Raw genomic sequence first — 23704 nt, 5'->3', positions numbered from 1 at the left:
GATTTGTTAAGTGGCAAGCTCCTTTAAAGCATTTAAAGTATGATCTTATTTTTTAAACCTGATTTACAAATAACCACATGCCATAATAGCGAGAACAATGGATTTGGAATTAGGTGACCTGGCATCTAATATTGGCTGTGCTGCTAACTAGCTGAATGACCTCGGTCAAGTCACTTAGTTACACTCTTAAGTCAGTTAGCTCATTTATGAGATAAGCTTACAGACATTTCTACACCTCTCTAAGTATAAAATCAATCACCAGCTCTGGGCATCTCTACCATCTGGTTATCTCTCAAAGGTATCCTCTCCTCACTCTTGCATGAATTACCACAGAAGGTATCCAATTATTCTTCCTGCTTTCTTTCTTGTTCACACTGCAAAACATTCTCCACACCACTGCCGAGATAATACTCCTAACAGGAAAATCTTCTCATCTCACATTCTTGCTTAAAATTCTTCTATAATATCCATCACCTTTCAATCAAATACAAGCATGGTGTGTGTACAATGCCTTTTACAACCAGTCATGCCCATCTACAGCTACTTCCCAGTTTCCTCTCATCCACATATATTCGTATATGCTGTTCACTTTGCTTTTATTGTACATTACCACTTCCCTTCCTAACTCTCCCAAATTCATGCTTTAACACCTAATGTGCCAATTCTTCAAGGAAGTCTTCCCTGATAATCCCCAAACCTTACCCTTCAGGATGATTGCTCATCCCCCTCTAGACTGTGAATAGCTATATCTTTCATCTCCCCAGTGCTGAGTTTGTTGCCCAGCTACTCGATAAACATTTGCTGAAGTATTAAATGAATGATACGGGCCAGCCGCAATCAATCAATCAATAAACAACGTTGTACTAAATAATCTTCCAATTCTAAAACTCTTTTATTTCTCTCCAAAGTTTCCTTCCCTAATCAATCTCACATTTGAGTAATTTCCAGGAAGGCCTATGACTACAATATATTTGCATAGTGCCTTGCACATTAAGAATTCAATTATCAAAATAATCCTAAGTAATTGAATTGTTGGGTTTTTCCCTAACTGATCTTTGGAAGCAGTGTGAATTCATAAAGTAAACATTTATTAAGTGAATATATTAGCTTCTTTTCAATTTTGAACAACTTAAGTTTTGTCGACCAGAATTTTAACACAGGTGACCGGAGTGAAGGACTATAGACATATAGCTCATAGAATCTTCTAAGATACATCAGTAAAATCATATTCAGGACTCCCATTTAAACAAATGCCTATCTTTGGTTTCTAGGATATTAGTAATATGCATTACCTTCTCTCTTCTGCAAGATATGGCCATTTCTGTTTTTCTGCTTACCTCTTGGCATATGTGCCTTCAAAACAAAAGAGATTAGTCTGGTTGTCAGTAGTCCGTATGTTTGGGTTTTGGAAAGTAAAAGGCAACTGTTTTATGTGAGAAAATATGTGTGAAACATGCTATAAAATCTGTAACATGCCATACAAATGTTAGCTAATGATGACTAATATTTTAATTCTTATTTCTGGAACTAATTTTCTATTCATATCTGAGTACTGTCTGTAAGTTTTACAAATGAGAGAATAATTAAAGAAGTGAACCTTGGAGAGAAATCCTCAAGCTCACAGTAAATGATGAGCCACAGCCATTAGTAGGGAAAACTGAGAATTAGGTCATGCTTTTCTTCAGAGTCATTCCATTCAGGAGCACCTATCCGCCTTACTTGGATCCCTCTGCTACCCAGGGTTGTTCACCATCATCTGCACTTCCACTTCTATTCCATCTCATCATCAGTACTTAGCTCTCTATGCCTCCTGGCTGATCTGAATCCAAAAGCTATTGAGAGAGGAATAAATGTTGCTGCTTAACAAAACATCTCCATCTGTACCAGGGAACTTGTGAAGCAAACATCCTTGTCTTTGCCATTTAACCCATTAATATATCTAAAACTTGGAGATTAGACTTGATAGGAAAGTTCAGTGCTTTCCAGTCTTTTCCATACAGGGATACATATAGAAAATGATACTTGTTTGACTTGCTGGCGTAAGCAAATAAGAATATTCATGTATGTAAGCAAATAGTCTAGGGGTTGTAACTGCCCCAGGCCCAGTCTGGCTATATTGAGGGTAGAAAGGATCAATATCTTGGCATAGCAATTGAGAACTTTGGGCTAATGGCTAGACAGAGACTTATGGAGTTCTTCAATTAACACCATATAGATAGCTTTATCATTGTAATGTCTACTGCCCATCATAGCCTCTACTCCTACAAGCTTACGCCATGGGTTTCAGATATTTAAACAATTACTACAGTCCCTTTTTAGAATAGTGGTTTTTCGTGGGGTTTGTAGGGAAATTACAAAAGAAGTGTAAGACCTATCTCTGATCTCAAGAAGTTTACGTTTACCCTAATCTTATGTTTCTCATATACATTAAACAATTAGATTCTACCTGTCAAAATCCATAGTGGCTCCTTCTTTTGTGTATTTGAATTTGAACTGGTATATCTCAGTCACCTTCTAGAAAAACCAAAGGAAATACAGAAAGAAGTTAATTTGAGAAAGAAATCCAGAGTCTTACTTGATAATAAGTAAGGAACATTTTCATTATATACCTATTATACTTCCTACATGCCTGTTTGTTTTACAACATTACATTATTGAGGAGTACTATCTCCAGATATAATGATAACTTAGTTTTTCTCCTCTGTGCTAAAAATGAGTTAGATGGCAAAAACTACCATTACCATTTTTTTTTTGTTTTGTTTTGTTTTTTTGTGACCGGTAAGGGGATCGCAACCCTTGGCTTGGTATCGCCCGCACCGCGCTCAGCCAATGAGCGCACTGGCCATTCCTATATAGGATCCGAACCCGTGGCGGGAGCGCCGCTATGCTCCCAAGCGCCGCACTCACCCGAGTGTGCCATGGGGCCGACCCTACCATTACCATTTTAAACCTGGAAAAACTAAGGCACAGAGTCAAGTGTCTAACCTGACTAGGTAAATGACTGTGAAACTAGGTTGAGAAACCATTCAACTACTTATAGTAACAAATATTTTATTGAATGCCCACTTTGTGCCAGGCACTGGAGTTACCATGGTAAACAAGACAGAAAAGTTCTCTGTTTTTCTGGAATATACAGTCTAGTCAGAGAGATAGTCAATAAATAAGTAACCAAATAAAATATTTTCAGATAGTATAAGTGTTGTGAGTAATATGAAGCAGATGCTGTGATAGAGACTACATGAAGGGGAGAAGTGCTGATTTGCTTTGGAAGGGCCAACAAAGGCCTCACTGAAGAGATGAAATTATGAGCTGAGCTTTGAGAGATGTAAGTCATGTGCAGACCTAGGTGGGTAGGATACCCCAGGCAGAGGAAACAGCAATGCAAAGTTTCTAAAGCAGGAAGGGATGCCTCTTCCAGTACGAGACAGGAAGCCAAATGGCTGGAGATGAATGAGCAAGGGGGAGAATATAGGAGATGAAGTTGTAGAGGAGGTTGTGAGGGCCTGTTGGCCATGGCAATGGATTTGGATTTTATTCTAAGTAAATTAGAAGTCTATTGAAGGGTTTTAGGCAGGGGAATTATTTGCATTTTTAAAAGATCACCCTGGGGCCGGCCCGTGGCTCACTCGGGAGAGTGCGGTGCTGATAACACCAAGGCCCCGGGTTCGGATCCCATATACGGATGGCCGGTTCGCTCACTGGCTGAGCGTGGTGCTCACAACACCAAGTCAAGGGTTAAGATCCCCTTACCGGTCATCTTTAAAAAAAATAAATAAATAAATAAATAAATAAATAAATAAAAGATCACCCTGGCTACTTTAAGAGTGCACAGGGGAAAAAGTGGAAACCATGAGAGCAATTAAGAGGCTATTGCAAATACATTGAACTTTCAGAAGGAGAGAACAAACCTAAGGAAAATAGAGATGGGTGGCAAGAAAGGGAGGGGGCTTGAGGAGTGATCGGTCGGGTAAAGGTTTAAAGAAAAATTACAATTTGTAATAATAAATATGCTAATAAAAAAGTACCAAAAAAAAAAAGGCTATTGCAGTAATTCAAGGAAGACTAGAACGGCAACAGGAAACTTAGAAAAGTTAGTAAAGGAACCGGGATCTATGACATCAAGTCTTGTTTTTTCAACCTTGAACTAAAAATTAGATACCACTGTTATCTGTTCTCCTCACTGTTAAGAAAGCCAGAAATAAAGAGGGACAAACTTCCCTCATGAAGACATACTCCATTTAAAATAAAATGATTGCCTAGCAATTGAAGCAAAGGTTTGGCCCAGATATGTTGTACAATTTGTCCACAGAACTGGAGAAGATGCTAAAGACAAGTAAAATTTAAGTCAGAACACAAAAAAATGCTCCTCATTCATCTGGTTCAGTATTTGATCCTTGACAATGTAGGAATGACAATGTTAGATTGATCAGAAAAAGCCTCAGTGTTCCTGTTACTTTAAGATTTGGTCTCCCACCTCTGCTGATCTTGAAATTTAACATATAACTTAATCATAGGTTATGAGGTCTTGGGAAAATTGGCTCACACCACTTAAACTTTAAGGAGACTGCTGTGTAATAGAGTTAATTTTAAATGAGAAAGTATTTTTCTAGCAAGACAGTGTACCTGACAAATCAAAGTTTAGAAGGCTGCTTTGCGAATACAATAGGTGAGATTTGTGGTACCTGCAAGTACCTACAGCAACAGATACACAGTGTCCTCTCTTAGCCAAATGCTGGGTATAATTGTTCTCTCAAGCAAACAATGCCTAATTTCTGCCTGCCCGTGTTTCTCAATCAGCTTTAGCTTTTTGATGCTGTGAGCTATCTTTTATATTTATAGCAGGCATTTGTCTCTTCTTAACACCTTATAAGACATTCTCCCACTTTTCATACTGAAGTGTTGCCTAATAAAGATGAGCCTTTAAAATGCTCATCAATGGTTTCTATTAATCATACTGAATATGTTCACGTAGACCAAAAGCAACAGCAACATACGCAGCTTTTCTTCTTCTACATTCCAATTTATTGGCAAGACTTTTCAGGTATACCTCCAAATCAAATCACAAGTCCATCTGATTCATTCTCTGTTCTATAGCCAAAAAGAGTTTTTGAAAATACAAACCAGACCATGTCATTCTTTTACTTAAAACCCTCGAATGGCTTCCCACCACCCTTAGAATAAAATCTAAAAACTACCTTGGTCTATAATGCTCTACTCATCTGTCCCCTGCCTACCTCGCTGACTTTATCTCCTGCCACTTTACCTTCCACTCACTAATCTCCAGGCTCATGGCACCTTTTCCATCCACAAACACCAAAGATTCCTTCCTACGTTAGGGCCTTTACACAGCTATACTCTGGAACGTGCTGTCTCCAGTTGATGGTGATAATATTAGGGCATTGTCCTAAACACCTTACATCAGTTCATTCTTGTGTAGCTAACATTCTGAAGTAGAAATTATTATTCTCATGATTCATAAAGCCAGTAAGTGGTAGAGCTGGGATTTGACCCCAGTGCTTGTAATGTTAACTACTGTGTTATTCTGCCTGTCACATACTGTTGCCTTTCACAGACCTGCATAGGCTGATTCCTTCTGGTCATTCAGTCTCAGCTCAAACAGTGGCCCCTCAGGTAAACCTTCCAACATAGCCATCCAATCCAGTCCCTCCTTCTCCATTCTCTACCTCAGCACTCTCTAGCACACTACCTTTTAAAATTTTCTTTATAGCATTATGACTATCTGAAACTGTGCTCATTTTGTTTACTTATTGTTTATCCTCCCTCATAAGAATGAGTTTCTAGACAGCAGGGACTTTGTCTATCCCATTCACTTCTGCGTTTTTATACCTTGAACAGTGCTAAGCACAGAAAAGAAATCCATTTAATATTTGCTGAATGAATAAATATTCAGCCAGGATAGAGTTCATGTTCAATTAGGATTTCATTCTGCAAGTTTTTTTTTAAGAAAAAAACAAAGTAACTAAAAGTATATTTTATATATATATATACTTTTAGTATAAGTATAATATAGTATAAGTATAATATACTTATTACTAAGTAGCTAAAAGTATATTATATATATATACTTTTAGTATAATATACTTATATAAAAGTGTATATATATATATATGTATATATATATATATATAAGTATACTATAGGGACCACCTATAGCTCAGTTCCTGAAGCAATCTGTTAAATGTGAGTGCTGACTATGTCCAGTAGGCACAAAGAAATAGATAGTGAAACAGTAAGATTTGTTTCCTCACAATATTCATATGTAACCATTCTTTATAGTCTATCATGCATTAAGTCATGTTAACCTTTCCTTTTTTTTTTTTTTTTTTTGTCCTTTTTGTCACCGGTAAGGGGATTGCAACCCTTGGTTTGGGGTCGCCCGCACCGCACTCAGCCAGTGAGCGCACCGGCCAACCCATATAGGATCCGAACCCGCGGCGGGAGCATTGCTGCACTCCCAGAGCCGCACTCTCTCGAGTGAGCCACGGGGTCGGCCCAAACTTTCTTTAACATATTTACATTTTGGCTTACATATTTTATTAATAATCTGCCACTCATTTTGTGGTATGTGCCTGTAGAAAAGCTACACTATCACTCTTCTCTACTTCAGTTACTTATGTTGGTTCATCTCTTTCATGAGATGGGAGCAAACAGAACAAAACTTCAAGTGCAGAAGCACCACAACTTTGTATAATGTTCAAAACTCTATTGGCTTTCTAACTAGGGAAGCACACTTGTTTGATTTAAGCTGGAGGTTCTCAACTGTTGTACCATGACATACTCTTCACAAAAGTGCTGCAAATTTTAATCCACGTGTAAAGTGTATTTTTGCTTCAGGTAAATATTAACATTGTTATTGTTTGCACAATTTTGTTTAGGGAAGGATATACTTCTAGGGGTATGACTCAAGAAATACGGCACAACATCAGATAAATGCTGAAGACTATGTTTACGTGAGAATGCTGTTCTGTGAGTAGCTAAGAGAATGAGATCAGGAAGGTAAACAGTTGTATCAGTGACTTGATAAACAGTGTAAACTCATGGATACTTTTAGGTACTAGAACATTGCTATACCACAGTAGTAGTTATACTGTGATTATTGCTGACTTGTGTGGTGTTCTTTCATGTTTTTTAATACCCTCAAATGTGCTACCAAATTTTTTAGTAATCAAAAGTGAGCCATGAACACCTAGAGGTTAGGGATTACTACTATAGGGAACAATCTGTAAACATTCAAGATATTTTTTTCCTGGGTCATAAACAATAGCTGAGAACTTAACTGTATAATAAGCTTTTGTTTCCTAAATTGATTATTATATATGCCTGCATCAAAACTCATTTAACAGTTTTCTTCCTACTCTGTAATATTTTTCTGTACTTAAGCCAAATTTGCCCAGCATTTAACCACCCCAAAAACCACTGGTTTCAAATTAGGAGTTTTGATTGCATAAGAAAACATGATAAACACTGCACTAAAAAAAAAAAATCTATTAACAATTTAGTTTGGAAACTTCCCCCTCAAACCTACAAAAAAAAAAAAAAAAAAAGCATTTTTTGAAACTAAACAAGAGACAAAGATAAAAAGAGGTAGCACTAATTTGGGCATTGAGAAATTTCTACCCACCTATATGCAAGAGTTTTCTTTCCCCTTGCTTAAACAGCTATTCGTAGTCTGGCAAAGAAAGGATATTAAGGTCTAAAAATGCTTAATTTAGTCTTGAATACCACCAGTTGGGCTAAATCCATAGGCTAAAAGAAGGAAAACCGAAAGCAAGGAGAAAGAAAGCTAGGAGGAAAACAAGAGAACAGAAGGAGAAGAAAGAACAGAGGGCTTCTCCCTTCATTTCTATGCCACAGACACAGCTGCCATTCCAAGTGGTACAAGTAACTATTACGTATCCCGGACTACAATATTCACTCTGGGAGGTAAAAAACAAGACTCTTGTCCTCAAGAATTCATAATGTGGTTGGGGAGATAAAGTAATCTACATGAACCAAATGAGAGTATTAAATTGTGGAGTTCTGCTGGAAAAGGAATTTAGGGAAGAAGTGTAGACAGAATAGCTAAAGTGGCATTCATGAAAGATTTGAACATAAGTTGGCCTAGAGTATGAATAGGAATAACCAAGCAGAGGGAAGAAATCTAGAGGAGTAAAGAGGTAAAGCTCTGAAAATCTATGGAAAAGGTCAACAGGGGAGAATTTAGTTGGCAAAAAACTTCAGAGTTATGTCATATCTCATTTATTTTTCCAAAAGGCTATAAACAGAAATTCAGAATCAGTTAAAATAAAAATAAATAGTAAAATGTGATTTTTGTTACATTCATACATTAAGTCTTGATGTTAACATGTTAAGGAATAGGCTCAGTTCTACTAAATGCTTCCCCCCCCCAATATCCCTAAATAGTTTTGAAAATCCCCTAATAATAAAATGTACTGAAAGAGCTCACTGTAAGTTACTCTGCTTATATGGTAGTCTAGTAACATAGTCTATAGCCTCAACTCAGGTAAACATATTTAAATACTATACACACACACACACACTGCCCACCTATATGCGTGTGTTCTTACCTCAGGTTCCTTGGGATTTGTGTAAAGCTGTTTAAGGAAAAATAAACTGCATTTAATTTCTGAATCTTACTAGATTACTCCTCATGGAATATACTTTCTATATAAGGAGTCCAATTTGTGCTCTATTAATTGAGAATTGACATATATTTCAAGCTACAGATAGCTCATACTCTGAACATAGAGAGTCTTTAGAATATTCTATGAACATTGAATATAAAGTAATTGATAGTGAGGTATTTATAATTACTGTGACTGAGTCCAAATAAATTATAAATAATTTGCTATGGTTTAAAATTTTTTAATAAATCATATACCTAAGACTCTCAATGGTATCTTCTCATTTTCTTTCTATTCTTAACTATATACGCCATGTTATACACGAAACTTCAAAAAAGTCTACAAAACTTCAAAAACAAAAACCTTTGAGTCTGCAAACTAAAAATAAAAATTTTAAAAAATCCTGAGAGCCAATAGATGAAGAAAACACATAGTATATCCTATGTATTTTCCCATGTATTATAGTATGCCAAAGAGATAGTTTGTAATCTTTTATTAAAACTTCTAATAAATCCTATTTTTTTAAATTCCAAAATGTCATAAGACAGATAAAGAAAGTCGGGGAGGAAAGGGAGAGTACAGTTTTAATGTTTTGCTTGCCAAAAGACAATGAAGTAGAGACAGAAATTTAGTCTTTAAACGTGTACTTACTGTAAGTATTGCCATGTGTAGCTTCAAGAGAAAAGAAAACTATTGTTATTATGTATTTGTACCAATATCAGTGTCATTTTCAGTAGAAGCTAATTAAAATATTATTTCAGAGGGGTTCCAAAGATTTGGGTAGAAAATATTACTATTCAGAAGGTCAGAAAAAGGGATACTAATTATTCTTTCATTGAAGTGAGTGCCCATTACATACAGAAGGCTCAGCTGGAGAGGAAAGGGATACAAATAAGCAAGATAACTATCCCTTCTCTCAAAAAGTTATATTCTAGCTCGAGGGCTGGCCAGTTAGCTTAATTGGTTCAAGTGTGGTGTTGATAACACCAAGGTCCAGGGTTCAATTCCTATATAAGCCCGTTGCAAAAGAAAAAGGGGGTGGGTGGCTAAAAAGTTACATTCTAGTTTGAGAGGTCTATAAAACCCTTGCCCATCCTACATATACACTACTATAAACAGATTCTCTATGCTTGAAAGAGTAATATAATAGCATGTACAGACATAGAAACAACCAAGCCTATGATAAATTTTTAAAAACTAGAATACAAATCAGAAATTTCCGGAGCTGTAATTTTTTATCAAAGGACTAAAACTTTAGTGACACTGTGTGGCTATTTTGGTTACTGCATATAATTGATTTTAAGAATACACAGTGAAAATCTAATTTATATTAATTATTTAATTAATAGTTCATTCAGTCATTCAAAAATAAACATGGCCCTTAGCTCATAGAGCATGCAGACCAGCAGGGAAGACCAACATTAAACAAAAAAAATAGTACAGATAGTTACATTATTACAACTGTGTTAACTGCTATGAAGAAGCAGCACCAGGTACAATGAGAACATTAAACAAAGGGACAATTTAGGCTGGGGATGCAAGGAGTGTCAGGGAAGGTCTCCCTGGGGAAGTAAATATTTAAGCTGAGACCTGAAGGATAAAGTGGAGTTATCCAGGCAAACTGTATGAGGTAGGGGAGAGAATTTCCAGACAAAAAGAACAATATGTACAAAGATAAAAGGGGCTTGGCACGTCCAAGATTCCTTGTGTGCCTTGAACATGGGAGCAAGAATGACGCCTTGGAAAGACAGATAGGGATCATACAGGCCTTGCAGATCATGCAAAGGCCTCTGAACTCTATTTTTAAAGCCCTGGAAAAGTTTTAGGTAAAAGAATGACATGATCAGACTCAGGTTTCTGAAAGAATGTAGTGTGGACAGTGGGTTGGAATGGTGGGGGAAGAGAATGGGAATAGGAGGCAAGTTAGGTAGCTATATACAATATAGTCTCTTTTTAATAATAATTATCTAAAAATACATATGCATGCTTGATTTAAAGAATTCAAGCATAATCAAAGTACAAAGAAAACAGTATAAAAATCACCCAAAATTTCACTAGAAATAAATATGCTCTTCAACAAGAGAACATCTCTTGTTGAAATAAATAAAAATAATCATAAATATCTTTATATATTCAAACTTGACTTTACTCAAACTACTAGCAAGATCACCTGAGAAAAGTTATAAAATATTAACAAATGGAAAACAATATGAATACTATTTACTTAAGAACCTAAATCATATATGTAAGAGTTTGTCTTTTGATCTTCCCTAGTTAATTTGATAGAGTCAGTAATACAGGTAGTCATTTAGTAAAATAAATTCACCAAACTAGCTAGATACTCTTTGTACTTTACACTGCTGTTTTAGTACACGTAATACTGTAATTGTTTATTTAAGAAGTGACTCTTTCTATTAGACTGTGACCTCCTTGGGAGGAGGAATCACATCTTACTCTTTATCTCATCTAGTGCCTAGGCATGCCTGGCACAGATTAAACAACCAATGTATAAAGAATGAATGAATGAATGGTTAACATTTACGTAGTGTTTATTATGTGCCAGGCATTGTTCTAAACATTTGAGGTCAGTGGTTCTAAAGTATGGTTCCTAGACAAGCAGTAAGAACATCACCTAGAATTTGTCTGAAATGCAAATTCTCACATCAGAAATTTTGGGGTAGGGTTTGGCAATCTGTCTTTTAACAAGTCCTTCAGGTGATTCTGATGCCAACTAAAGTTGGGAACCACTGCTTTTGATTATTAACTCATTTAATTGTCAAATAACCCTAAAAGGTAGGTTCTATTATTATCCCCATTTTATATATAAAGAAACTAAGGCACCAAGCAAGAGGTAGGTTACTTGCCCAAGGTCACACAGGTATTAAGTGACAGAACTGGGATTCACCCCAGATTGACTCCAAAACTCAAGCTCTTAACTATATTGTACTGCCCACTTAATGATGGACACCCAGGAAATGCTGCTAAATGAATGAATGAGGAGAATGAATGAGCATTGTTTGGTATGCCAGTGGTGACCTTCTTCCCCTCTTCCCCTGTCCAAATACTCAGGGCCTTCAAAGCTCAAAAGCCATTTTCTATCAATGATTTCCCTCATGTCCCTCACTGGGTATAACATTTCCTTTTCCATTCTTTCCACTGCACATGATCAGTATCTTTCCTTTGGCATGCGTCAATTTCTCATAAGTATTATGGTCACTTGTACTTGGGACAGGGGTGATAGTCAAAATATCTCTGATATTTTTACAGAAAAATATCAAAATGATATGAAAAAGTCAGTAAAGTCCAATATGGTACAGGTACTGACCAATCAGAAAGGATGCAAACTTAGCCCTGGAGCTGGGTTCCTGGAAGCAACCCTTGGACTAGGTTTTAACCCTTTCATTGCTGAATTTATGGGCAGTCTGGGGAGATCACAAAAGAGCCATCGTGGAGTGAGGGGGAGGATATTTGAGGGGATTACATGGGGTCTCAGAAAAGCAGCTATTTACTGCCCAGTATAGAAGTATTTTAATATTTTAACAACAGGCACAGCTGGTCCAGTGTGTAACAGTTGATCATCAGCCCTACATATGAATATCACTTATCTTCTACCGTGGTCTATAAGCTCTTTCTTACATCTGTTTTATTTTGTATCCCTCAGTACCCCAGGTCAGTGTTGAATAAATCATAATAACTGTTCAGTGAAAAGAGACATGTATGAATACACTAAATAATCCAATGTAAGGTTTACTAACCTCAAGACTTCTTAAAGGAATAGGTTTGAGGAGAAAAACGAAGACACACACATGGAAAAGGGGGGAAAGCAGCGGTAGAAATTTCATTTATATACATCTTGTCTCTTCAGTTAGGACTAGAGCTTCCTTTTTTTACACCCTTCATAGCTATCTTGGACAGGATGAAAGATCAGATGCACATAAAATTTAAGCTGTGTTTTTAAAAAACTCAAGGTACAGTACTAGCTATTTCGAGGAAACAGGTTATACACATGGACCAAACATAGTTAACAAAATAACCAAGAGTAAAAACCAATTATTCAAGTTAATTTTTCCTTTCATATTTGCAAATTGAATTGCCACTATGTCAAACATGTTCAGTGTGCTAGATGCCAGATTCCTGTCTCCTCCTGTCCCACATCCTGTAGCTCTCTTCCAGTGACTTCAGAAGAAATTCTGTGGTTGAAAAGATATGAGTATGTAAAAGAGAAGAACGAGGGTTTCATTTCTAATTGATGTAAAGGAGACATCAATGGGACAACAAAGACAAAATAAAAGGAAACTGGCTCATGAATGCAAATGTAGACACTGGCACGCTATTAAACACAACAACAAAATAAAAATGTAAACTTTTTTTTAAGGGATAAAAGATGAGTCTTCCCTGGAGTAAATTTTAAAAATTTCTTACGTATCTCTTTTCCAAAGCATCAAAACAACCTTGAATCCTGTCAAGAAAGAAATATTGATGTCAATTTGGACCAGATGCAAAGCCAAAAAAATTCCAAGCACAGAATTCATTTAAATTTTTTACTTTGACATACATTAAATTGATAATCATTTTACCTTTCCCATTTAATCATTTTTTAAAACTCACAGCATTTTTTAATATGTTGACAAAACTTACTAATAGGTAAGCAATTTTGAGGTAGGGAACCACATCTTTTTGGGGGGTCTTCTATAATGTTCAGTATACTGACATGCACATAATGAATAATCAAATTTTTATTGATTTTTTTATCTTTATACAAGCCTATTTTCTTTCAAAAACAAAGTTAAATCAGTATCTTAAAATAATATTGTTACAAATGTCTAGGAAATTGTAAAAAAAATAAATAAAGAGGGAAAGAAAGGAAGTATTGGTTTTAAGGAAATAATCTTACCAAATAAAGTCTTATGGGTAATTTCAGCCATAATGAAAATAATGTTGTTCAACTTTTGTGGAATTTCAATTACTTACCATTTGATAATATGTAGTGACCCGGGACATTTTTTGTCTTCTCGGAGGATTTTTAAACTGAGGTCTACAAAAACAGAAACAGTCTATTTTTATCTAGTAAGAGACTGCTGTACTGAAATTGCCCATGCTAAATAGGGTATTTCCTTTAACTATTTTATTTATATAACTTATTTAGTTTTATAGCATAAAAACACTTTGAATCTCTAAATAACTACTTTAAAAATAATTCTATGTAGATAATTAGCTTAGTCCCAATTCTGATTATAGTTTAGCAGTCTCCCTCTTCTACAATGTAGCCAAATGACTTGGTAACAAAAACAATTTGTGTTACTTCTTTGCTTCTGTTGAATTCTAAGTAATAGTGAGGTAATAAAAACCTAAAGAATCTGCTCTGTCCAGGCCAGCTAAATTACAGTGCCTTGGAAGATCTGGGATAAGTCAGTAGTCACATCCACCTGTCCTGGGAAACATTATTATAAGACCATCTTAACTTACAAGCAGATTTAATAGCACTAAAAAACCATGAAATAACCTAGAATGCTTCTTGTAATACTTATGTAACCTAGTAACAATCCCGAATCTAAACATCATGTAGAACCAATAGAAAATCTGATGAAGTAATTAGACAGGGCTGTCCTCTCTCCTTTGATCCTTCCCCCTTCTTGTGATTATAAAATGCTAAGCTTTGCTGGCCCTCTTCTGAACACATTTTTCAGGGCAACCTGATCTATGTGTCTCTCTGACTGTGATCATCATATTGGCTCAATAAATCCTTGCTGTATGTATTTGGTCTCAGTTTCTTTTTCAGGTCAACAGTAGTATTAAGACCATATCCAGGGACAAATTTTGTTTGTTTGTTTGGTTGGTTCTGGGGGTTGGCTTATACAAGGATCTCAACCCTTGATCTTGGTATTATAACACCATGCTCTAACCAATTTAGCTAACTGGCGAGGCTTCCAGTGATCGATTTAAAACATACACCTCAATCTCGGTCATTTCTGTTATTTTTCTCCCTCCCAATCAAAAAAAGAAGAAAAAAATTTCACATGGATTATTCCCAACTATTTATTTCCATCTGAAATCCAACTACTTAGGGGAGAAAAGGAAGATCATATTAAAAGAGTTTTGGGTTTGATCAGTCCAAAATCAATCACTGATATATAACTTTGCATGAGTCACCTCACCTTCTCATATTGTTCTCCTATCCTAAAGTTGATATCACCTCCACCTCTCTTGAAAGTTATGAAAATTATTCCATGTTGGTGTAACATTTAGAAATTACCAGAAAGAGAGTGAGACATATGTGTAACGAGCATTTTTATGATGTATGTTACTTAAAGTCATTGCGAGGGAGACATAACTTTCACTATAAGTGTCACAAAAAATAAAGTCATAGAAATGGTATCACCCCCATGCCTAGGGTAGTGATTGGCACACAATAAGTGTCTAATTACCCAAAACATGTCTTTTCAATTCTGAGTTCTTAACAAGAGGGGAAACTGCAGCTATACGCTACATATAAACACATTCACTATTACAAATTTATATCCCATAGATCAAAGGAGGCCATAATACAAATAAGGTTTTCATGATCGCAAATATCATGCTTATGTGTTCATAGCACACACACATTTCATTGATGTTCATATAAAGAGCCAAATACTGCTTAAGAAAATTAAAGTGAATGAGGCCAAGCTATATCATTAAATACAGATATGAGAAATATAAAATTAGATTTTGAAAAATAACATCTTACAAGGAAACTAGTAGCTCTCTATATTTATTTTCCAAATGACAGTTCCTATTTTAGTGACAAATCAACAAGACTCACAATCCAGATTTTCAAACAAATAGACAATAAGATTTTGAAAAATTGAAGAGTCCTAGGTACATTTTTTAAAAAAAATACAAATCAAGGGAAAGAGCCAGAAACAGATTGTAATATAAGGCAATGAGATGATAAACTTAAGGGCACAAGAAACAAAAGGAATGAAAGTAGAAGACCTGGCAAGTGAGAAAAGAATGGAACTGATTAGTATAACATAATTGACCATCAGATGATGGGGGGAGGGGTTGTCTAAATATCCATGCTAATCAACAAATGAGTTTGGCATTTTTCCCCCAGTGTATTTATATATGTTAATAGGAAGAAGAGTTTTTTCCCCAGTTCCTTTGAACTCCTCAATGCCAAAGTATACGTCAAGGAACAAACTCAACTGAGGCACAAAATGGTACAAATCCACAGCATTCAAATAGATTTTGATCTGGTTGTTGCTTTTATAGGTAGATCTTAGAATTACTGGCCTTGTCCATACAGATTTCTTTTTTCCTTAGTCTGTCATTTGGTATTGAGCCAGAAATTAATGGTTCCTATAAGAAAAAACCACTAAACATAGTGAAACCAAAATGAAAAATGGATTAGCAAATTGGTCTTAAAGAGCAGGCCCATGAGGTAAAATTAGTGCACTCTGTGAGAAATGAGAAGTTCACTCCTTCTAAATAGGGAAAATGGCTACAACAGCCAAAGTAACCATTTAGTTGAATTTTACCATCCAAATGGCGTTCTCCATAAGAGCTCTCTGGAAAAAGTCCTCTTAGATATGTTATACATGAGATAGAAGTAGCAAAAAGTTTCTTCACCATTATCAATGACTCATGCTCATTAGTGATTTGGGATGGGAAAACTGTTTCCTGGAATAAAACAAACGTGAAAAATATTAGTATTCTTTAATGTATTCATCCCATCACATAATTACCACAGATATTATGAAGAGATTTTTCAAGACTTCAAATTTGATAACTTTTTAAGATATTCAAAAGAAAACAGGGCATTGAATACTGCATTAAATTAGATATTCATGGGCAAGGTAGAGCCGTAAGGCAGAGATAATCACCCAAGTAATTTAAGAACTAAAATGATTTATTTCACAATGATCCATGGATTTGAGGCAAAACTAGAGTTATACTATGATTATATAACCTCCTTCCTTCTTATACAGTCCTCAGACCCCACTGCAATCTGGCTTTAACCCTCCTCCATTCTACACTGTTCTCTCCAGAGTCACCAAATACATCCTGTCATTGACCTCTTCTCATTCCTCATAATGTGTAACTTTTTTGCAGCGTTTGACAATGTTGCTTACACACTCTTTTCTTTTCCCTCAAGATGCCATAACATTATTTTGGTTTTTCACCTATCCCTACATAATCTACCTCAGTCTCTTTTATTTTTTCCAGTCGTTCTGCCCTTTAAATGTTGGTTCTCTCCCAGGATTCTGTCCTTAGTCCTTTTCTCATAACTCTCTTCTTGTATAATCTCTTCTAGTTTCACAGCTTCAGCTACAGCCTATACAGAGAAGACTTCAAGTCCCTATTTCTGCTGAGTCTCACGTCTATATTCCTATTTTCTGAACATCTGCATCTAGACCACTTTGTAGATCCCTTAAATTCAGTTTATTTCAACCACTCCTGGCTAAACCTGATCTCAGGTTTCCTTCTCAAACAGGTGAATCAGCATCCACTCCAATCATCTGGGCTAGAAGCAGCTTCGTCTTTGGCTTCTCTCTCTCCTTCACACCTCATGTCCAATCACTAAATTCCATTCACTTGAAGAGTTCTCAAGTCTGTTTTGTCCTTTCCCTTCTCACTGCCACTGCCTCAGCTTAGAACATACTCAGTCCTCCCCTTTATTATTGCAGTAGCCCCTGCTCTACCTGCCAACAGTTCCTTTCATCCAATTTGTCTTCCACACTGCCATCAGAGTTAATTTTCAAGAATACAGATCTTATCATGACACCCCCAGTGTTCATACAGGATAGAGTTCAAGTACCTTAGTGGGGCACTTGAGAACTGTCAAAATCTTATTCTTGTTTATTCCTCCTGCTTATCTCCCATCCCTTCCTCTCTGCCCCCACTCCCCTGTCCTCTCCCATTCACACTACTCTCTAGCCATGTGGAACTACTATTCAGCTTCTATCACCTACCATGTATTTACATACTTTTTTGTACTTTGCTTAAGCTAGAGCTCTGAGGTATACTACAGTCCTGTAAGATGTCAGATGGTGTTCTACAAAAAGTATCAATGCTAGCAATAGCTTCCTTCTAAATTTTATATATGTGTGTATATATATGACATATTGAACAAATTTATAGAGTTGTTCTTAAATGATTGGATAGTCTGCCTTAAGAAACAGTGTGCCATATGAGGAACATCATAAGAGAGTGACAGTTAAATGAATTTGTGACTCTTGTCTCAGTATGTAAAGAGTATCTACCAATAGTCATCCTGCATATATAGAATATTTGCTGATGAACAGTCTATGTTGGATATCTCAAGTTATCATTTCAACATGGACTTATGCTATTCAACGTTTATTGCCTATATGTATTAATGTAAAAATTAAAATTTGATCATTTTTGTCACAATTAATTATGAGACTGCCTTTTGCTGTCTTCTTTAAGCCAAGCACAAAATATATCTCATGAATTCCAGCTGGTTTTATGTCAATACATTATAGTCTTAAAGTATTTTCCAAATATTGATGAATTAGACTATACTAAACTTAAGAACCTCTGTTCCTAAATACACTATAATGAGCAAAGAGGCAACTTTGGGAGAAGAAATTCTCAATATGTATGTCTAACAAAGGATTCACACCAGGATGTATAAAAAATCCCTAAATTCAATAAGAAAAAGACAGATAATCAAATAGAAAAATGGGCAAAAGACCTGAACATATACTTTACTAAAGAGCACATCCAAATGGCTAATAAACAAGTTTAAAGTTCTTGAACTTTATCAGGGAAATGCACACTAAAATCACAATGAGAGAACATTACACACCCACCAAAATGGCCAAAAAATTTTTTTTGCTCAATCTCCCTATTTTTATCTTTATCTTTAATTTTTTTATTGAAACATAATTGGTTATACATATTTGTAAGGTACAGAGTTGACTATCAGTATTTGTGTACAACATGTGATGATCAAATCAGGATCGTTGGCATATTCATCACTATATAATGTAAAATGCAGGGGTTTTTTGGTTTTTGCCACAAAACAAGTCTTGATACATTTAAAAAGACTAAGAGCATAGAAAATAAGTTCTCTGACCACAATAATAGAAGGGAATTTAGAAAATTCACAAACGTGTGGAAATTAAACAATACTCTCCTAAATAAACAATGGGTAAAGAAGAAAGTCACACGGAAATTAGAGAGTACTTTGAGATAAAAATCAAAGCGCAACATATCAAAATTTTAGGATGTAGGGCTCATGCAGTGCTTAGAGGAAAATTTATACTTGTAAACACCTACATTAAAAATAAGAAGAATCTCAAATCAGTAATGTAAACTTCTACCTTAAGAAAATAGAAAAAGAACAGCAAACTAAACCAAAAACAAATATAAGTAGTAAATAACATTAAGGTTACAACAAAAATATATGAAATAGGGGATTAAGAAACAATAGAGAAAATCAGCAAAACCAAAAGTTGATTTTTTAAGAAGATCAACAAAATTTGCAAACCTTATCTAGACTGACCAAGAAAAAAAGGGAGAAGACCAAACTTACTAAAATCAGAAATAAAGCAAGAGGGCCGGCCCGTGGCTCACTTGGGAGAGCGTGGTGCTGACAACACCAAGTCAAGGGTTAAGATCCTCTTACTGGTCATCTTTTATAAAAAAAAAAAAAGAAATAGAGCAAGGACATTAAATTGTCATTACAGTTTTTTGTTATGGTAAGATTTAGTTTCTTTCTCTTTCTTGTTTGTGTTTTTGTTCTACCAATGGGTTTTGTTCTTTCTTGTGTATTCATGGCAGTGATTATTACTTTTTGGACACCAGATGCAAGACTTCCTTGAGGATTTCTTGTAGGGCTGGTCATGTGGTGGTGAACTTCCACAGTTTTTGTTTGTCTGGCAAATACACTATTTTCTGAAGGATAGGTTTGCTAGGTACAGTATTCTTGGCTGGAAGTTTTTTTCTTTTAGTATTTTGAATATATCATCCCATTTTCTTCTGGCCTGTAGAGTTTCTGTTGAGAAGTCTGCTGTTAGTCTGATAGGGATTCCCTTATAGGTGACTTGATGCTTTTCTCTTGCTTCCTTTTCTCTTGCTTTCTTTGTCTTTGAGCTTTGCCAATTTGACTATAAAGTGTCCTTAGAGAGGATCTATCTTTTGGGGTTGAATCTTGTATTAGTCTGTTTTGTGTTGCTATAATAGAATACCTGAGACTGAGTAATTTATAAAGAAAAGAGGTTTATTGGCTTACAATTCTGGGACAGCTGCATCTGGTGTGGGCCTCAGGCTGCTTCTAATCATGACAGAAAGTGGCAGGCAGCTGGTGGATACAAGCAGATCACATGGCGAGAGGAAGCAGGAGGGAGAGAGGGGAGGTGCCAGGGTCTTTTAAACAACCACCTCTCGTGGAAACTATCAGAGCATGATTTCACTCATGCCCCTTTCCCCCAGGGAGAGCATTAATCCATTCATGACAGATCTGCACCCATGATTCAAACAGATCCCAACACTGCCACATTGGGGATCAGATTTCCAAATAAGTTTTGGCAGGGACAACACACCCGAACTCTATCATTCTGCACCTGGCCCCCCAAAACTCATGTCACTCTCACATACAAAATACAATCATTCCCTCCCAGCAGTCTCCAAAGTCTTAGCTTGTTCCAGCACCAACTTAAAAGTCCAAAGTCCAAAGTCTCATCTGAGACCAAAGGCCAAACTCTTTCCAGCTGTGAACCTGTAAAAATCAAAAGCAAATTTATCTACTGCCAAGATACAATGGTGGAACAGGCACTGGGTAAACATTTCCACTCCAAAAGGGAGGAATAGGCCAGAATAAAGGAGAAACAGGCCCCAAACAGGTCCAAAACCCAGCAGGGCAGAAGTTATGTCTTAAAGCTCCAAAATAATCTTCTTTGACTCCAAATCCTGCATCTTGGGCACAATGGGGCATCTGGGTCCTCAAAGCATTGGGAAGCCTCACTCCCACAGCTCTGCTGGACACAGCCCACTGGGCTACACTGGTGCCTGCAGCTTTTCCAGGCCGGTGTTGCATGTTGCCAGTGGCCTTACAGATTTGGGGTCCTGGCAGCAGCCCTGCTGTGTTGGCACTAGTAGACATTTCCCTGGTGGGGGCTCTCTGTGGGGGCTCTGACCCACTTTCCTGCTCCACATTGCTCTAGTAGATGGCCTCTGCAGCAGCTCCACCCCTGCAACAGGTCTCTGCCTGGGTCCCCAGGCTGTTCCATACATCCTCTGAAGTCTGGGTGGAGGCTTCCACACCTCCACTGCTCTCATATTCTGCCGGCCTACAGACTTAACACCACGTGGATGCCAAGGTTTCCAGCTTGTTCTCTCCAGAGCTGCTGCACAAACCATACTTGGAGCCGCCTGAGGCAGCTGGGATGCACGGATTAGGTTCCCGAGGGCAGCTGCGCCCTGGGTTTGTCCTCCGGGACAACTCAGTTCTTCTAGGCCTCAGGGCCTGTGGTGGGAGGGCAGCCCTTCCAGACTTCTGAAATGCCCTCAGGGCCTTTCTCCCATTGCCTTGGCTATTAGCATCTGGATGCCTCATTGCCAAGCTAATGTCTTTTGCAACCAGTCTGTCTGCTTCACCCATGCATTTTTCTCTTGCTCTCTGCTTCTCTACCACACAGCCAGGCTGCAAATTTTTCAAATCTTTACACTCTGCTTTCCTTTTAAATTCTGACTTTATATCATGCCTTTTCTGCCATAACTCAGATAGGCTGTTGCAAGTAGCCATGCAGATTCCTTAATGCTCTGCTGCTTGGAAATTTCATCCGCCATACATTCTGGTTCACAACTCTTAAGTCCCACCTTCCACAAAATCCAAGGGCATGGACACAATGCAGCCAAGTTCCTTGCTATGGCGTAGCAAGGGTTATCTTTTGTTCAATTCCTGATAAGTTCATCTTTTCTATCTGAGACTTCATCATCAGCATGGCCTTTACTGTCCACATTTCTATCAACATTCTGGTCACAATGATTTAACCAATTAACTCTAAAATGTTGCAAACATTCTCTCATCTTTTTGTCTTCTTCAAAGTCCTCCAAACTCCTCCAACTTTTGCCTATTACCCACATTTTCAGGTATCTGTATAGCAACTCACCATTTCTCTGGTACCAATTTTCTGTATTAGTCCATTTTGTGTTGCTATAACAGAATACCTGAGACTGGGTAATTTATAAAGAAAAGAGGTTTATTGGCATACAGTTCTGGGACAGCTGCATCTGGTGTGGGCCTCAGGCTGCTTCTAATCATGGCAGAAAGCGGCAGGCAGCTGGTGGATACAAGCAGATCACATGGCAAGAGGAAGCAAGAGAGAGAGAGGGGGGAGGTGCAGGGGTCTTTTAAACAACCAGCTCTCATGGGATCTAATAGAGCAAGATCTTACTCAGGCCCCCATCCCCCAAGGAGAGCATTAATCTGTTCATGACGGATCTGCCCCCGTGACTCAAACAGCTCCCAACACTGCCACATTGGGGATCAGATTTCCACAAGTTTGGGCAGGGACAACACATTCAAACTCTATCAAATCTGTTTAAGGATCTTTGAGCCTCCTGGATCTAAAGGTCCGTGTCTCTCCCTGTACCTGAGAAGTTTTCTGATACTATTTATTTCACTGAATACATTTTCTATGCCTTTTCCTTTCTCCTTCCCTTCTGGAACACTCATGATTCAAATGTTTGTGTACTTAAGGTTGTCTGCTAGCTCTCTTAGATTTTCTTCATTTTTTCAAATTCTTTTTCCCTCTTTTGTCTTTTTTTTTTTTTTTTTTTTTTTTGGCCCACCTGGATTATTTCAAAAAGACTATCTTTAAGATCAGAAATTCTTTCTTCTGTTTATTCTAGCCTGCTACTTGAGCTATTAGTTGTGGTTTTTATTTTCTTGAGTGAAACTTTCAGTCCCATAAGTTCTCCTACATTCTTTTATAGGGTATTAATCTCTTTGTAAATTTCTTCCTTCATATCCTAAATTTTTTTCTCATTTCATTATGTTGTCTAAATGAGTTTTCTTGTATCTCAGTGAGTTTCCTTAAGATTGTTGCTTGGAATTCCTTTTCAGTCATTTCAAGGGTTTCCTGCTGTATAGGGTCTGGTATTTGAGAATTACTGCATTCTTTTGGTGGTATATTTTCTTGGGATTTCATATTTCTGTTGATTTATCTCTATGTTGATTTCTGGTAATTTGGTAGAGCAACTGTTTCCATTACTGTGGAGTGGGGTTTCAGGAGAAAGCCATCCTCTTCTTTTTCCAGGATCAGCTCATGACTCTACTTGTGTCAATGCAGTCAAGTCTCTGGAAGGCTGCCTGCACAGGGCTGTGGCTATTGCTGTGGCATCAAGCCCCTTTTATGGCATCCATGGATTTGGTGGTGGCTGTGGTGGGTCACCTGAGTGGAAGTGGTGTTTTTGGCATACTCTCTCACCTGCTTCCTGGTGGGGGATGCTCCCCTCAGCTCCTGCCTAAGCTTCCAGGTGCTGCTCTCTTGCCTGCTTCCGGGCAGAGGGGGCTGCCTGCCCTCCAGCAAAAAATTTTAAAAATCAAAAAATACCAAATGTTGAGAAGGATGTGGAACAATCAAAACTCTTAAACACTGATTGTGGGAGTGTAAATAGGTATAAACTCTGTAGAAAATTGCTTGGTGATATCTCATAAAGCTAAATAAATATACATCCTATGACCATATTCCACTTATAGGTATACACCCAGCACATATGCTTACATATGTTCATCAAACAACATGTATTAGAACATTCATAACAGCATTATTTGTAATAGCCCCAAACTGGAAACTATCCAAATGCTCATCAACAGTAGAAAGGATAAACAAATCATGGTATATTCCCCCAATGGAATACTATATAGCAATGAGAACAAATGATCTACAGCTATACTTAAGAGTATGACGACTCTCACACTGCTGAGCAAAAGAAAGCAGACACAAATGAGTGCTACTATATGATTTTATTTATATCAAGTACAAAAGCAGGTGAAACTAATCAATGCTGTTAGAAGTTAGGATGGTGGTTTGTCTTGGTAGGGA

At 37.0% G+C, this 23704-nt stretch overlaps 1 protein-coding gene across 1 annotated transcript in view; it reads right to left on the bottom strand.

The window, feature by feature from the left end:
• HORMAD2 (HORMA domain containing 2) overlaps positions 1-23704 on the bottom strand; it is a 97346-nt gene that overhangs the window by 57503 nt on the left and 16139 nt on the right. The window contains exons 2-7 of the mRNA XM_063087744.1: positions 16166-16307; positions 13617-13680; positions 13068-13104; positions 9297-9317; positions 8589-8615; positions 2447-2514 (exon numbers count right to left, since the gene is read on the bottom strand). Coding sequence (XP_062943814.1) covers positions 2447-2514; positions 8589-8615; positions 9297-9317; positions 13068-13104; positions 13617-13680; positions 16166-16307 — 359 coding nt within the window. The remainder of the gene's footprint in view (positions 1-2446; positions 2515-8588; positions 8616-9296; positions 9318-13067; positions 13105-13616; positions 13681-16165; positions 16308-23704) is intronic.

Source organism: Cynocephalus volans, chromosome 2 (genome assembly GCF_027409185.1).
Source record: "Cynocephalus volans isolate mCynVol1 chromosome 2, mCynVol1.pri, whole genome shotgun sequence".
Taxonomy (NCBI): Eukaryota; Metazoa; Chordata; class Mammalia; order Dermoptera; family Cynocephalidae; genus Cynocephalus; species Cynocephalus volans.
This window is presented reverse-complemented; position numbering and strand designations above follow the sequence as displayed.